Source organism: Bos indicus x Bos taurus, chromosome 8, assembly GCF_003369695.1.
Source record: "Bos indicus x Bos taurus breed Angus x Brahman F1 hybrid chromosome 8, Bos_hybrid_MaternalHap_v2.0, whole genome shotgun sequence".
Classification (NCBI taxonomy): domain Eukaryota; kingdom Metazoa; phylum Chordata; class Mammalia; order Artiodactyla; family Bovidae; genus Bos; species Bos indicus x Bos taurus.
In genome coordinates, this window is record NC_040083.1 from 62512288 (window position 1) to 62528885 (window position 16598).

A 16598-nucleotide genomic window follows, 5' to 3' on the forward strand; every position below is an offset into this window, starting at 1 on the left:
TTTAAGCAGAGGAAGCACAGCCTGGCTTCCATATACACACGGGCTCAGTTTACTCATCCCCAAGTCCAGGGCTGCCGACCTCCCAGGGAAGGAGGGCAGTCGAATGGGGCAGCTTGCATCTGAGTGCTTTGTGCTCTAGACCAGGCGGCACGATGTGTCAGCTTTGCGAAGCGGCCCCTGCAGTCATTGGCAGTCCCTCCACTCGGGACACTGGTGCTTTTAAGACTAGTCCATCTTGCTTTCTAGCAGAGCTTGCCTGACAAGTGACAGCAAGGAGGGACCAGGCTTCCTGCTTAGTGGGGTGGGCGGGGGACATGCCAGTTCCTTACTGGGGTCGCAGTCTGTATCATCTGCCAGACCAAGCTGGCCAGAGCCCAGGACTGTGCTGGGTCCTTCGAGGACAGGCCTGAGCTCTTCCCAGCACTATCAGAAGCCTTGCCAGATGGGCTGGTGGAATCTTACCATCCTCCCTCTGCCTGCCCTAGTCAGCAGTTCCGGCTCTGTCTGAACCCACACAAGCTCCGGTGAACTCAGGATACCTGGAAGGAGTTCTTTATCGAGAGTCTCAACTGCAGTTCCACACTTGTCCTTTTGGATATTGGGCTGATGTATCTTCTCAGCCTCCCCAAGTTGCTGTGCACTGATCATATTCCTATTTTTTCCATTCAGTTCAATGCCTTGACCTTGCCCTAGAGATAGGGTATTATGTGCTCCCTAAGGGCTCACGGTCTAGGTTAGCAACCATCCAACAGAATTTTGTGTTGATGGAAGTGTTCTGTATCTGCACCAATATGGAAACCTCTAGCCACTGGCTCTTGCACACTTGAATGCAACTGAGGAACTGAATTTTAAATTTTACTTAACTTTTAATTGAAGTATAGTTGCTTTACAATATTATAGTTTCAGATGTACTGTGATTCAGTATTTTTATAGATTATACTCCATTATAAGTTATTACAAGATAATGTCTATAATTCCTTATGCTCTACAAGATGTCCTTGTTGCTTATCTATTTTATATGTGGTGGTTTGTAGCTCTTAATCCCCTATCTGTATACTGCCACTCCCCACTTCTCTATCCCTGCTGGTAACCAATAGTTTGTTTTCTATATCTGTGAACCTGTTTCTATTTTTACTATATATATTCATTTGTATTTTTTTAGATTCCATATACATTTTATTTAGTTAAATTTTTTAAAAAATCAATCAAATATGGGCAGAGAATCTGAATAGTTTCCCATAGAAGACATGCAGATGACCAAGAGGTACATAAAAAGTTGCACAAAATCACTAATCATCAGGGAAATACAAACCAAACCACAATGAGCTATCACCTCACACCTGTTAGAATGGCTGTTATCAAAAAGATAAGAATTAACAAGTGTTGGCAAGCATATGGAGAAAGGGAACCATTGGGCACCATTGATGGGAATTACAATTGGTGCAGCCACTATGGAAAATAGTATGGCTGTTCTTCAAAAAATTAAAAGTAGGACTATCATACGATCCAGCAATTTCACTTCTGGGTGTTTATCCAAAGAAAATGAAAACACTAATTTGAAAAGATATGTGTCCCTATTCATTACACCAGTATTTACAATAGCCAAAACATGGAAACAACCAAAGTGTTTGTTGCTGGGTGAATAGATAAAGTAAATGTGGTATGTCCAATGGGATATTATTCAGTCATAAAAAGAATTAATTTTTGCCATTAGTGACAGTGTGGATGGATCTAGAGGATATTGTGTGAAGTGAATTCAGAGAAATATAGATACGATATCCTCTCATCTGTGGAATCTAAGAAAAAAAAGAGAGAACAGATTGGTGGTTGCTAGAGGCAGCGGGTAAGGGGTGGGTGAAATGGGTGAAAGATGTCAAAAGGTACAAACTTCTATTAATAAGGTGGGAGGGGGGTTCAGGATGGGGAACACATGTACACCCATGACAGATTCAAGTCAATGTATGGCAAAACCAATACAATATTGTAAAGTAAAATAAATTAATTAATTTAAAAAAAAGAAAAAAAGTAACACATGGAGGTGTAATGTACAGCATGATGATTATAGTTAATAATACTATATTGCATATTTTAAAGTTTCTAGGCGAGTACTTTTTTTTTTTTTTTTGGTTGTGTGGCTTGTGGGATCTCAGTTCCCTGATCAGGGACTGAACCTGGACCACAGCAGTGAAAATCCGGAATCCTAAACACTGGGCCACCAGGGAACTCCCAAGACTAAATCTTAAAAGTTCTCATAATAAGAAACTATGTAGGTAACTGTGTATGGGGATGGATGTTAACTAGACTTAGTGTAGTCATCACTTCACAGTGTATATAAATATCAGATCATTATACTGTATGTCTGAAACTAATGTTATATCATTAAAAAAGATTTAAAGAGCCCAGTGCAGCTGGTGACTGCTCTACTGAACAACACAGGTCTAGTGGGAGAGACAGTTACAGAGACAGGTGACCCAATAATGCAGATTGACTGGGCTGGGAGTAGAGAGGGACATAACAATGCTTGAGTGTCAAGTAGGGAAAGATGGTTTCCAGAGGTAAAGATCAGGAAGGCCTCGTCAGGGAGGGGGCATCTCCGGTAGCTATTAAAACATTGATGCTGGGAAAGAAGAAGGCAGGAGGAGAAGGGGATGACAGAAGATGAGATAGTTGGATGGCATCACCGACTCAATAGAAATGAGTTTGAGCAAACTCTGGGAGATGGTGAAGGACAGGGAAGCCTGGTGTGCTGCAGTCTATGGGGTTGCAGAGTCGGACACAAATGAGCGACTGAACAACAACAAATTAAAGCATTACGGACACGTCAACAGGAGGGTGAGGGAGGGTAGGAGCATTCCACATGGAGGCAAGAGGACACGTGAACCTTTAGAATGGACCTCTGCCTGCATCAGGCATCGGGTACCAGACTCTCCACCCCTGGGGTAACCAGCCTGAGGAAAGATTGAGAGAGGAAAGGAAGGCGAGGACAGAACTGTGCAGGGCCTAAGTGCCAGCCTGCAGAGAAGGCAGGGCTTATCCTGTATGGTTATTGAATGAACTGAGACCCTATATGTTGGGCACAGGGCATGGGGAACATAGTAATCTCTCAATAAATGGCAGCAGTTATCAGCCGTGGGGAGTCATTAGTGGTGCTTCTGTGTTTGTTTGCTGCTTCTCTAGATCAATTTGGGAGTATTGCCCTCTTAGCAGTATTAAGTCTTCTGATCCATGAATATAGGATGTTTTTACATTTATTCAGGTCCTCTTTAATGTACAATGCTGTTTTATAGTTTTCAGCATGCAAGTCTTTGTTTCTTTATTGAATTTATTCCTAAGTGTTTTAATGTTATTGTAAATGAAATGATTGCCTTAATTTCACTTTGAGGTGGTGGTTCATTGCTGGTATGTAGAAACACAGATGGGTTTTGAATACTGATCTTAAACACCCTGCAAGCTTGCTGATGTGGTGATCAGCTCTAATAATTGCTTTTTGTGGATTCCTTAGGGTTTTCTAGATACAATACTGTGTCACCTGCAAATAGAAATAGTTTTGCTTTTTCCTTCTCTATATGGTGACTTTTCTTTCTTTTTCTTACTTAATTGTCCTTCAGACAATGTTGGTGAAAGTGGACATTTTTTGGTTTGTTCTTGTTATGAGGGGGAATGTCTTTAATCATTAAATACCATGTTAGCTTTCCTTCTGTGTCTTTTTAAACCTTTTTAAGATTATGTTTACTCTTTAATATCTTATTATACATGGTAACAGAAAACCCAATACAAAAAGAAAACAAAAACTTCCCAAGCTCATCACCATACATTTGCATATGTATGTGTGTGGGAAATACAGTTGACTTTACGTAACAAGTACAACCCATCTTGTCGCTGCTGCTGCTGCTAAGTCCCTTCAGTCGTGTCCGACTCTGTGCAACCTCATAGACGGCAGCCCACCAGGCTCCCCCGTCCCTGGGATTCTCCAGGCAAGAATACTGGCGTGGGTTGCCATGTCACTAGGCTTCATCTATTCAATATTGTGTCACAGAATCTTTCCAGGCTTGGGCCCAAAGAGTCACACTGTTATTGTACAGCTGCCCATGTTCTACTGTAAAGCTTAACCATCTTTCATTTGAGAAACTGCCTCTTGATGAATGTTTGTTTCCCTTTTATTCCCACTATTATAAACTAGAAGGATGAATATCCACATCATATCCTTCCCAACACTATGTATTGTCATGTTTTCCTTTCCTTTTCATCTTTGTCAGATCATCACTATGGATCTGGGGGTAGAGAACTAGCATAATCAGAGTGAGGCTTTAGGAAGCTAACTCTGGCTGTCCCAACTTTCTGTGTGACCTTAGACAAATCCTCTTCCCTCCCTGGGCCTGTTTCTTCATTTGTAAATTGAAGAGATTTACAAATCTCTAGTCTAAAAGATGCCATCCAGCCATCTCATCCTCTGTCGTCCCCTTCTCCTCCTGCCCCCAATCCCTCCCAGCATCAGTCTTTTCCAATGAGTCAACTCTTCGCATGAGGTGGCCAAAGTACTGAAATCACCTGGGGAGTTTTAAAAACCGTGCACACCCGAGTACCGCAGCCAATGATTTAATTAGTATGAGGGATAGCCTGGGTTGTGGGATTTTTAAATCTCCCTGAGACTAAACGATATGAAGGTCCTTCCTGCTTAGATAGTCCAAGAAGGCTGCTGTCGGGCAGCGGAAAAATTTCTTCTTGGCGTTCAGCAACCCTAGGTTTGAATCCCAGCTCATTGACTCCTGGCTGCCTGACCTTTCAACTTCTCCACACTTCCGGCTTCCGGTTGCCCTGCTCTTGGAGTGGGCGGGGGCAGGGAAGTACTAAAATCCCAGCCCAGCTCTCGGGGTTTCGTCGAGTAGAGAAGATCTAGGTGCCGCACGAGTGAGCAAGAAGTGACTGTTTGTTTTTTCTTTCTTTTTTAAATCAAAGAGCCAGCCTCTGGGCAACAAAGTGGAAATGGAGATTGTGAGCATGTTGGAAAAAAACGCTACGCTCCTCAAATTCGGCTACCACTTCACCCAGCAGGGACCCCGGCTGCGAGCGTCCAACGCCATGATGAACAACAACGACCTTGGTGAGTGGACCTAAGCCCCCTAGCCGCCGCCTGTCATTCTTCGTACCTGTCGGAGGAGATATGGCAGGGAAAACTCCACTGCTGCTTTGCCCAAGGCAGGCCTCTTCCTGGGCCTGACTGTCGGTTTTCATCCTAATCCCATACTCTTGTTTTCCCTGTTTGCGTCTTGCTTCCCCCCGGAACCTTCCCCAGACTGCCAGAGCCCTGCCTGCAGACGCCGCCGAGGCCAGGCCCTCCTCCCCAAAGGTAGCTCAACTCAGCACAGGAGTGGGCCCAGAGCGCACCCTCAGCCTGTTAGCCTAGTGAGTGAAACGTAGGAGGCACAAAGCCAACACTGAGTCTCTTCCTCTTCTGAATACCTTTTTTGGAGCCCAGTTCAGTTCAGTTCAGTTGCTCAGTCGTGTCCGAGCCCAGAATCCTCTCCAAATCATACAGTCTGGCCCAAGCCCCAGATCCCAAAGCCATCAATCAGCCTTACTACCCACACCTGAAGCCTGGGGGATTTGATACTGCTTTTAAAGTAAAGGTTGAAAATGTTGACTTCATAGTAAAGTATAACAGGTTACATTCATTTAATCTCAGTTACAGGCATAGTTTGTATTTTTTCCTAAAAAAATAAAAAAGAAAAGGTCACAATCTTTCTTAGAAAATACTGAATAGAAATACAAGTCAGTTGAACAAAAAGAGAGACCAATCACCGACTTAGTTCCAGATGCTAATTGTTCTCAAGCTGTGTGGGTAGTTGTTTCTCCTGTGTTTTCCTGCTGCCTGCTTGAAGAACTTGATAGTGTCCAAAGAGGAGTATGTTTGATGAGGCTATAGGAAAATAAGAAGGGGGGGGGGGGGACAAAACAAGAAAAGGAGTGGGCCTGTTAACTTAATTGATCATTATATTCAACTGTGAGTTACCTAGACTCAAAGGCAGAAGGAAGACAAAGCAAGTTATACTATTCTTAGAAGAAAACAATGCATTTTTTAAAAAGAAGAAAGCTTCTTTCTGAGATTGAATTATGAGCTAACTGTGTTTTTAAAGGATGATGTGTTCAGTGAGTTTTTCATAAAATTTGAACCTGCTCTAAATGTGTTTCTTTTTGCTTAGTTTTTGTTTCTGACACTCAGTAAAATGCAAGGAGCTTAACGCTAAAGCACATCTCAGAGTTCAGGTGTGTCACTTCCTGGTGATGAATCCGAAGCTAGGTTAATACACGGAAGGCCTAGAAGAATGGGGGTGAGTGTGTAGGTGTGTATGCACGAGGCAGGTACTCACAGAGCCACTGCTGCTGCCAAGTCACTTCAGTCGTGTCCGACTCTGTGCGACCCCATGGACTGCAGCCTACCAGGCTTCTCCGTCCATGGGATTCTCCAGACAAGAACACTGGAGTGGGTTGCCATTTCCTTCTCCAATGCATGAAAGTGGAAAGTGAAAGTGAAGTCGCTCAGTCGTGTCCGACTTTTAGCGACTCCATGAACTGCAGCCTACCAGGCTCCTGCGTCCATGGAATTTTCCAGGCAAGAGTACTGGAGTGGGGTGCCATTGCCTTCTCCCTAGAGAGCCACAGAGCTACTCAATTCAACAAACATTTGTCAAAGACCTATAGTGCACTGGATGTTGAAGGTATAGGTTCATGTTCTTAAGAAGCTATTTATTCATTTCTTCAGTTCAGTTGCTCAGTCGTGTCCGACTCTTTGTGACCCCATGAATCGCAGCACGCCAGGCCTCCCTGTCCATCACCAACTCCCGGAGTTCACTCAGACTCACGTCCATCGAGTCAGTGATGCCATCCAGCCATCTCATCTCTCGTCGTCCCCTTCTCCTCCTGCCCCCAACCCTCCCAGCATCAGAGTCTTTTCCATGAGGTGTCCAGAGTCTTCTTCGCATGAGGTGGCCAAAGTACTGGAGTTTCAGCTTTAGCATCATTCCTTCCAAAGAAATCCCAGGGCTAGTCTCCTTCAGAATGGACTGGTTGGATCTCCTTGCAGTCCAAGGGACTCTCAAGAGTCGTCTCCAACACCACAGTTCAAAAGCATCAATTCTTCGGCGCTCAGCCTTCTTCACAGTCCAACTCTCACATCCATACATGACCACAGGAAAAACCATAGCCTTACCCCAGCTGTTACTTTTTTCTAGAGCTGCAGATCTAGAAAAGTCCATCAAACAAAAACGCACACCAGGTGTCCTGGTTTGTGAAGTGTCCTTATTTGAAATAAAACATGAGCAAACACAAACCACTAAGAATTATAATTATCACGGTGTAACAGAGGTTATTGTTGTTAAATCACTTAGTTGTGTCTGACCCTTTGCGACCCCATGGACTGCAGCGTGCCAGGCTTCCATGTCCTTCACTATCTCCTGGAGTTTGCTCAAACTCATGTCCACTGAGTTGATTCAACTATCTCATCCTCTGTCACCCCCTTCTCAGTGATAGCTACACTGAATTGTTGAGGATGGCCCATAACCTGGACTCTGTTGGCTCAGTTGTGATCTGGCTGCAGACCCAGCACTAAAAAGCCTTGAGTTGTATTCTGATATGCAGTAACCTCACTTTTTTTTTTTTAAATCTCAGATTAAACATCTTATGTGTCCCTCAGTGCCTGTCTCAGGGCTAATTGAGCTTTGGTCTTCCAGTGGCAAGATGGCTTGGAGGGCTTCTTCCTAGGGTTAGAAGTTTCCAGATGAGTCAGGAGTGCTGGAGGCTAGAGGAAATGGCCCTTGAGGACACTGTCCTGAGAGTCTGTGTTCTAAAATGCAGGTCCAGTTCCTATCACCAGGGACTTGGTGAGGTCATGGCAGGAGCCTCGCATGCCATTGCTGGACGGGACTTCAGGCTCCTCCTTCCGTTCTCTTCTGGAGGAACTGAGGCCTGGGAGGGACTGCACTTCTGGGCAGTGGTTTGGTCAAGTCACACCTTTGTTAGTTACAGTGTCACACCTTAGTTACTGTGAGTACTTTGCGAGCATCTTTTGTGTGCCCAGGGCTATGCGAGGTGACATAAGCAGTAGCAGAAAGCCAAGTCCGTGACTCAGAAACCTTTACAACCCCTTAGGGGAGAAAAAGACTCAAAGTCAGACCCCTAGATTCAGGAAGGCCTACAAACTGTATGCAGACGAAACAAGCAAATAATTTGTGAGGACAGAGGCCAGTTAAGCCATGCCTCCTGGTGGGGGTGGGCCTGGGTCAGCCTTGTGAAGAAGAGAGAGGTTGTGCAGGAGGTCGGCAGGAGTTCCTGGTGGGGTTGCTGGCAAAGGCAGGGTGATAGGACCCAGTATGCCAGATAGGAGAGACAGGAAGTTCTGAAAGGAAGGAGGAACTGTTATAGGAAGTTACACATGGTAGGAGAAGCAGGAGCCCACAGAGAAGGGAGGGAAGGGCATTGCAAGCAGAGGGAACAGCATGGGCAAAGGCAGGGATGATGACCAGGCACATGGGGTGTTCATGGGAATGGGGGTGAGGGGGTAGGTATGGGACGCTATGAGCCAAAGGCCTTTAATGCTGAGCTCAGGACTTTGGTGAGGAAAACAGGTGGGTAGTGGGACAGTGGCAGTTTTCTAGGCGGGAATGACAGGGTATTAAAACGGGGTTCCCCCCGAGACCTGTTCAGCGGTTCCCTTGGGTTTTCCCACAGAAGGAATTAGAGCAGAGTGATCTAAGTGACTGCACACAACAGAGTACCAGTTGGTGAAGTAGGATTTTTAGCTTTAAAAGCAAATTGTGCCTGTTTTCTAACTTTTTGTGAAAGAAACACTTCCAATTTTGATGGTGCATCAGTGTCCTCCTTTAAAAGAAATTCTGACTTTCTTTCCAACATGGTTTTTTCATCCTGCTCCTGATGCTCTGATGAAGCCGACAGGCTTCCGCATTTCCCAGCTGAACCCATTTGTCATTAGAGCCCAGCCACGGCAGTTGTGACTCATCTGATGCTGCAGTCCAGCGGCAGGGGGCAAGCTCTAGATGGAAGGGAACAGGCCTCTCCAGCTTCCTTCTCTCTCCGACCAACCTCTGAGCTGGCTCCTGGCCATGGGCCAGGTCTGCAGGGCCTAGGCTTTGCTTGCCTGCAAGGCAGGTGGGCTCCTCGGGAGACATGTAGTCTCCAAGGCCATGGGTCAGCCAGTGGCTCTGCAGACAGGCAGCCTGCCCAGGACCCATCCTGACTGGCGTGTCTTTGGTCCTTCCCGCCCTGGGCTCTTAGCAGTGTTCCATGGGAGAGAGCAAGGCATCAGGAAGGAGCCGAGGATCCCCATCTCAAAGGGGATGAGATGGAGAAAGTAGGGGATCCCTACTTTCCCAAGGTGGTACCTCAGGTGACTCTTGTCTCCACACTGTTTATAGCTGACAGCCAGGCTGCTGCTCAGGGTCCTGTAACGCTGCCACTGATGCTCTCGTCCCTTAATGAAATCTGAATTGCAGCCTCCAGGTTAAGACAGTTATATGTTTTTTGGGGGGGTGGGGTGGGGAGAGAGTAACATGTTTAAAAGCAGAAAACATTCGTTTCTGGGAAAGTCACTCCTTTACTGTTTTCTCAAGGTAGACCTAACAGGCACCCAAGACACAGCACACACATGTACCCCCCAAATCACTTTCATCATCTTCAGAAAGAATACTACTTTCCTCACCATTTCAAGCCAGAAATCGCCACCTCTGTCTGTGCTTCCCCAACCTGGCCAGCCACCTCCTCACTATCCATGTCCCCTGGGCCCTGGTCCAGCCCTCATCACCCTTACCCAGCATTCTGCAGTGTCCTCGTGCCCCTGCAGCTCCTCTAGGGCCGGCATCTCACAGTGCTCATCCCACAGCATATCCCACCACTCTGCTTAGAACCCTTTTCGTGTTCCCACTGCTCTCAGGTTAAACTCCTTGACATGGCTTACAAGTCCCTTCGCAATCACAGCTGATACTTACATGGCCATTACTGTGTGCCAGGCACTGCCCTAAACACTTCAATCTTACTAACTCATGTAACATTCCCAAAACCAGGTGAGGCAGATACTGTTGTCATCCCCATCCTACGGTAAGGAGATGGGACCTAGAGAAGTAGTCAAGTTACCTGCTGTCAGTGGGCGGAAGTGGGACTGGATCTGGTAGTCATTCTGGCCCCAGCACCTGTGCTGTCCGCCTCCAGTTGAGGCCCTGCCAGATTCATCTCTCGACACCCCAACAAGCCATTGCCTTGCCATATTGGTATCAACCAGTCCAGGAAGGCTGAGTGTCTCCCAGTGACCTAGGCAAAAGCTGCCCTTTCAGAAACTATTACTCCTAATGCTCCCTGCACGTTCCCACCATCTACCCCTTTATCGTTTGAGATTCAGTGGACAACTTACCCACCATCCTTGGAAGATCTGACTACTTTGTTCACTGGGCCTCTCATACTTGATGAGATCTACCAGCATACTTGTGATGTTTTATCTAATTTCTTATAGGTTTATCTTAGTCCCCTGTTAATCTTTATTTCTTACCCTTGTGCTTGACACATCACAGCACTCAGTCAATGCTGCTGCATATAAATGTATATAAGACATGCCTCAAAGGCATGATGGAGGTATAAAGCCTGGCAAGTGGTGGAGGGAGCGTAAGATGCTGATGGGGGTTGGTCCAGATGGCTTGAGATGCTGGAAGGCTCTGACAGTGAAAGAGTCTCTGGCAGTTGTAATGATGAGCCATGTAGAGGAGTCTGCTTTAATGGAAGTAAAAAGCAGGTTGATTTGAAGGAACCTGGAAGACCTGGCATCTGCTCCCAGTTGTGTCTCTTATTCACTGTGACTTGAGGCAAGATACTTTTCCTCTCTTGACCTCAATTTTCTTCATTATTAAAATGGGGGAAATAATACCAAAGTGGTGCCTTTCTTTTCTTCCATCCAGTTCCTGTAGAAGCCAGTGCCTGGGGAACCGTGTGCAGATGCAGCCCAGCATACTTACTGAGGGCAAGTTGCGGGAGACCCCACGGGGTCCCTTTCTTACCTCAAGCCACGGACTGGGGCCTCAGGAACCAGTCCTGGCTCTGCTGCCTCGCCCTCAGGAACCCTGGCTCCCTTGTCTTCTCCAGGGGAAAGGAGCTGTCCCCTTGTGAGACCCAGATGAGACGTGTATGTGTACAGCCTGCATAGACAGGGCCTGATTGTACCGAGGGAGGCGCTGGACTGAGGCTCAAGATGAGTCACAGCCTCGGTTCCGTCTGGTACCAGCTCTGTTGCTTTGTTCCCTGCCGTACTTCCCTCATCCATGACATGGCAGTGGTGACTACGCTGACACTCTGGAATTGTTGGAGGGGCTCCAGTGAGGGGTTGAGTGTAAATGGGGTGTAATGCTTACTCAGCTAACATGGAGATGCTGCCAAGCCTGGTTTGTGTAAACCCTCTCATCACTCTGGGCAAACCTCTTCTGCTTTTTGGGCTTTGGTGGTGGTTCCCCCCACATCTCCCCCCAAGCTGTTACACATTCTGATGGTCTCCAGGAGTCTGGCCAGACACACTGTCTTCTCTCCAGGAGACAGCCCGCTGATTTGCGTTCATTGCTCTTTCCAGGGAGGTGCAGGGGAGAGGAGCAGCCCAGGCAAAGGCTAAACTCTAGGCCCCAGATGGGGCAAACTTTGTGTCTCCCCACCAGCTCCTAGCCATAACCAGAGTAACACACCTTCCTGGGTGGTTCTGCTTTATACGCTCAGTGTCATACACAGGCCGATTCGGTTCTTGGTACAGCTTGTAAGCATCCATCTGAGATCTAAATTTGTTTAGCTCAGGAACCGGAAGGTGTCTAAGTGTAGACAGACTTTTTCCCTCTCACAATAGCATCCTGTCTGCCACACCTGCAGCCCCCTTGACTGCCGCCCACTGGCTCTACAGCCTTTGACCTGCCTTTCTCTCATAGCTGATGTGACTTGCTGCTTGGTTTTCATCTGCAGACACTGTTTTGTTTCAAACACTCTCCCTTATTACAACAAAGGGGACCCTTCCCCCTGCCCCCCACCATCGCCGCCATCTCATAAGCTAATGACTGCGCCTGCAACCCCCTGGCTAATGCTTTCCTCTTGGCGACATTTAACTCCCTTGCTATGTGAACAGTGTTTGGACTTGATATTGTCTTGCCTCTGGGAAAATGTCAAGGTTAACCATAAGGGGATACAGATAATGCAGAGTAATCATCAGGGCAGATGCTGTTGTTGACACAGGCAGGCCGAGAACTCTGAGGAAGGGCCGAGGGAAACCTTACCAGCAGGTTAAAATTTCATTAAGATGGACTGAACTTAACCTCGATCTGACCTGGAGTAAGGATCTTCAACCATGGGGCCTCTGTACATGAAGGATGACAGTAGAGTTGGATAAAGCGGGCTTTACACCTGTGTGGCCAGTGCTTCACAAGTACTTTTTGAACGAATCTACACCACTACAGGCCCTCCTCTCAGTGAAGGCTCACAAGCTGTCCTTTAAAAACAACAGACTTCAGAGTGTGCTCAGCAAAGTTGTCAAGAAGCTTCCTGGTGCTTTCCAAGCCACGGTGGTAGTTCTGGGGCCCAGGGACAGCTGCTCACGTCTCATCTCCATTCCTTTCCAGTGAGGAAGAGGAGGCTGGCAGACTTGACCGGGCCCATCATCCCCAAGTGCCGGAGCGGCGTCTAGTGTGTGCGGGTGCCGACCACGCCTTTGAACTGGACGTGTTCTACTGATAAGCTGTGCTCTGCGGTGGGAACCAGAAGGCAGAATGCCAGCACAAACCCCGTTGTGGTTCAGTTCTTCATGCACTAAGGTTTTAGGTTAGCTAGTGGTTGTAGCTGAGAATTTTATAAACTATGGTTAATGTGAAGTTTTTCTTTAGTCACAGAAATTCAGTCTGTTTATTATTTAAAAACTAAGAAGCCCCTGAACCGGCAGATCTTAGTGAAGACGATGTTAGTGCAGCAGTGACTTAACCCCAGAAGTCCAGTTTCAGTGACCTTGGTATGTGGTGTTTCAGGTATATTTAAAATGTGTAACAGGAACAAACAGCACCCTCTTCCACATGGTTGAAAAACATTATAAAATATTTTATTACAAATTTGATCTTAGCTCTTTAACAAACAAATCATCATTCTTAATCCTCCTTTAAATTTTAAGAACCTCAAGATTAAAGTTGCTAAATTGATTTCTGGATCAAGAACAGTTTTTTTTTTTTTTTACTTAAAGACAAGCCCACAGAGCTTTGCCAGCAATCAAAGAACAGTCCTTTTGCTGGTTACCAGGGAATGATAGAAAAAGCCAATAATGAAAATTCAAATTTTAAAAACCATCCTTTTTAAAAAAAAACAAAAACCAGTTCCAGGCAACAAGCATTTTCCTGGGTGTTCTTTATCAACATCTGGGATTTATTTACAGTACTGGAGTCAGAATTGTTTCCTTACCGGATGCCAACCTTACAATGGATGTGAAAACCTATGGCCAAATACTTGAAAACACTCATAATTGCACAGTCAGTAGTGGGCCAATGCCTTATGTGAGGTAAATCACTGTTGAGATGAATTTCCAGTCCATCATGGCTTATGCTTACAGACTTCAGTCACCCTGTCACATCACTTATTAGAAAAGTCACCACTGATCTCGCCTGTAAATGAAGCCTCTCAAGGGCAATGGTGAAGAAAATCTAGATATTTAAGAATTAGGAAACCTGGCCAAACCACCCAAGATGGTGAATTCTGAAAATGTAATTTTGGCATCTCTGCCAGATCCCTTTTTAACATCACGTGCATCTCCTGGGATCCAGCAAAAATGTTAAGCCACACTGCCCTTGTGCCTTTTAATATACCACAGTGCCAGTTAAACTAGTATTTCTGTTGCTTGGGGAGTTATTTTCATGAGCGATTCAGCAAATCTTAGAACAAAGGACAGGCCAAAGACCAGACGAACATAGACTAAGCTGCGGAGCACTGAGCAGAGAGGCTTTTGATGAAAAAAGTCTTGCATACTGAACTGTAACGATGTGGACAGTACAGGGTAACCAGAGATGGAGCCAGGGCCTCACCGCCATGGAGGAGTGTCTACTGAGGCTGCAGGAGTGGCTCTGTGCTGCAGGGACAGCCAGCCCCATTCGGCTTCTCCTTGAAACACAATTGCAGCTGTATTCTGCATCACTGGAAACTGCAATGTAATATTAAATCTGTTGGTCTATGGATGGCTGTTCATGTGTTTCTTGGGACTTGCGCCTGATGTGTTGGCCAGAGGCTGGGAAACCACCACAGCAGTGCTCAGTAACCTGACGCAGGCTGTCTTGTGTTCTGAGGTGTTTACCTAAAAACTACTACCCAGATGTCAGGGTCTTCAAGCTCATAATGTGGTTCTCTCAAAGACGCTTCAGAGCTAGTAGGGTGGGTGTTGAGGGAAGCAGAAACTATTACAGGGAAATCTCTCAGAAAAGAAATCCATAAAAAGTGAAGACAGCCACATCTTTAAGACTATCTCCTCCACCAGATGAGCTGTTCATCTAGACTAGAGGTGGCAAGGTTTTTTTTTTTTTTTGTCTGTAAAGGGCCAGATAGTTCAGGCATACCTTGCTTTACTGTGCTTCACAGATATTTCGGTTTTTACAAATTAAAGGTTTTTGACAACCCCACGTTGTCAGATGATAGCATTTTTTAGCAATACAAAATTTTAATTAGGTGATATACATTGTTTCTTTAGACACAATGCTATTGTACAATTAATAGCCTACAGCATAATGTAAGCATACCTTTTACATATACTAAGAAACTAAAAAGTTCGTGTAACTCATTTTGATGTGGTTTGGAACTGAATCTGCATCTCCGAGGTACACATGTAAATACTGTAGGCTTTGCAGGCCATAATGTCTTTCTTGTAAATGCTTAATTCTGTCAAAGATCATTGTAAGTGAATGGCTGTGGCTAGTCCAGTGAAACTTTATTTACAGAAAGAGGTGGGCCATACGCTGTAGTTGGCAGATCCTGGTCCAGTGCTCTGAGGCTAGCAGGGAAAAGAGGAAGGTAGGGGTGGATGGTAGATTGACCTAAGAGGCCCAGTTCTGAGAAGCCCACTTCTAGGGCCACACAGCTTTCATTTTTGCCATCAGGACAGACAGGTTTGCTGATAAGAAAAATGAGTACTGCCAGCCCTGCTGCATGGTGCAGAAGGGGCAGGGCAGGTCACCAGGTTCAAGGCTCTCTCTTAGGAACTCTGGGATCACACAAAGCCCGCCTTTTTCTGTGCTCTAGCACCTTCTGAGCCAGAATGTCTGTGGTAAGAGGTGAGCGCCCAAGTTCCTCTTCCCTTCTCTTGTGGAGGACAGGTGCTAACGTGACCAGCTGACCATGGTGGCTCTGGCAGCTCTGAAGTTCCCCATTTCTCTGTTAGTGCAGCCCTAACGTTCCCCAATACATGGCGGCCCCAGACCTAGCTGTGTGAAGGCCTGGGGGAACAGAGGGGGCTGCTCCCATCAACATCCAGCCTGGGCCCCAGGCTTGAGGGGAGAGGCGCCTGCTGTGAGAGGCCCCCGCCGTGAGAGCTCCCTCGGTACACGTGGCCGTCGGGCTGTACACTCGCATTCTTCTTTAAAGCTGCTCTGAGCGGGGCTTGCAGCCTGTCTGTTCCCTTTGTCTTGACACGTGACACAACAGGCTGTGAATCCTCGTTCTTGGCAGGCAGGGCAGGTCAGGACGAGCTGGCGGCACTGGGGAGTGGAGCAGAGGTTATAGTGGTCCCAGGGGACGCCACAGTAGGAACATTCTGGGAAGAAAGAAAAGCCTTGTTATAAAAACACAAGCACACATGTGTGTGCACACACCACGTAGACAGGCACTTCTCCAGTTCCTAAACCTAGCCCTTTGCTCATCAGCATCTAATGTATCCTTTCGGGCCTGGGGAAGGTTTCTAACCAACAAGGCTCCCCCACCCATCCCCACTTTTTCGGGTTAGGTTGCTTCTGGGATTTGTCTTTTGATTCTAGCATTCATGGACCCATTTTTCTTTTCCCCATTTAGAAAACAGGTAGTAACGTTTTTCTGTTTCATTAACTAGTCCCAAGCTGGCCAACACCCTTTGTTGGCTTTTTTCCTTAACACCATTCCCTTTTGCACTGAGACACAACACGCCTGAATACAGGTGACTGCACATCGAAACTCTGCAGTCCACACCTGTCTCCCCAGGCCTATGGATCTGCTGTTGCCAGGGTACACTCAGCCACACAAGTCCTAAAGCTCATGTATCTACTTTCTCAGCCCCTTTTGCCTGCTGACTTCCTATTACCACTGATAACATCATTCTTCAAGTCCCCTTACCCAGCTTATCTAAGCTACCTTTGGGCCCTCTCTCCCCACTTTTTTCTCCCTCTAGCGCCATTAGAGATCTGAAGTTGCTTCCAATAAGAGACAAAATAAGACCATTAAAATGAATAAAAAGATCAAGAAGAAAGGGGAGAAGAAATCAGACTCCCATCTTATTTATTATCCAGGTGTTAATTCAATCTCGGTCCCTGCTCAAAGAAGTTCTAAAAAATTCTGACAGTCACTAGGGTTGTCTGCTTATG

General features: G+C 46.3%; 2 protein-coding genes across 8 annotated transcripts in view; one reads left to right on the forward strand and one right to left on the reverse strand.

Annotated features, from left to right (window-relative positions):
* TMOD1 (tropomodulin 1) overlaps positions 1-14234 on the forward strand; it is an 89605-nt gene extending 75371 nt beyond the window's left edge. For both annotated transcript variants that reach the window (XM_027549723.1, XM_027549722.1), the window contains exons 9-10: positions 4957-5101; positions 12645-14234. In XM_027549723.1, coding sequence (XP_027405524.1) covers positions 4957-5101; positions 12645-12709 — 210 coding nt within the window. In that variant the 3' untranslated portion in view covers positions 12710-14234. The remainder of the gene's footprint in view (positions 1-4956; positions 5102-12644) is intronic.
* TSTD2 (thiosulfate sulfurtransferase like domain containing 2) overlaps positions 13229-16598 on the reverse strand; it is a 29083-nt gene continuing 25713 nt past the window's right edge. For 4 of the 6 annotated variants that reach the window (XM_027549717.1, XM_027549720.1, XM_027549721.1 and 1 more), the window contains one exon: positions 13230-15799. In XM_027549717.1, the coding sequence (XP_027405518.1) occupies positions 15510-15799 (290 nt within the window). In that variant the 3' untranslated portion in view covers positions 13230-15509. Of the gene's footprint in view, positions 15800-16598 lie in introns of all 6 variants that reach the window. The other 2 variants (XM_027549716.1, XM_027549719.1) reach the window with 1 other exon arrangement.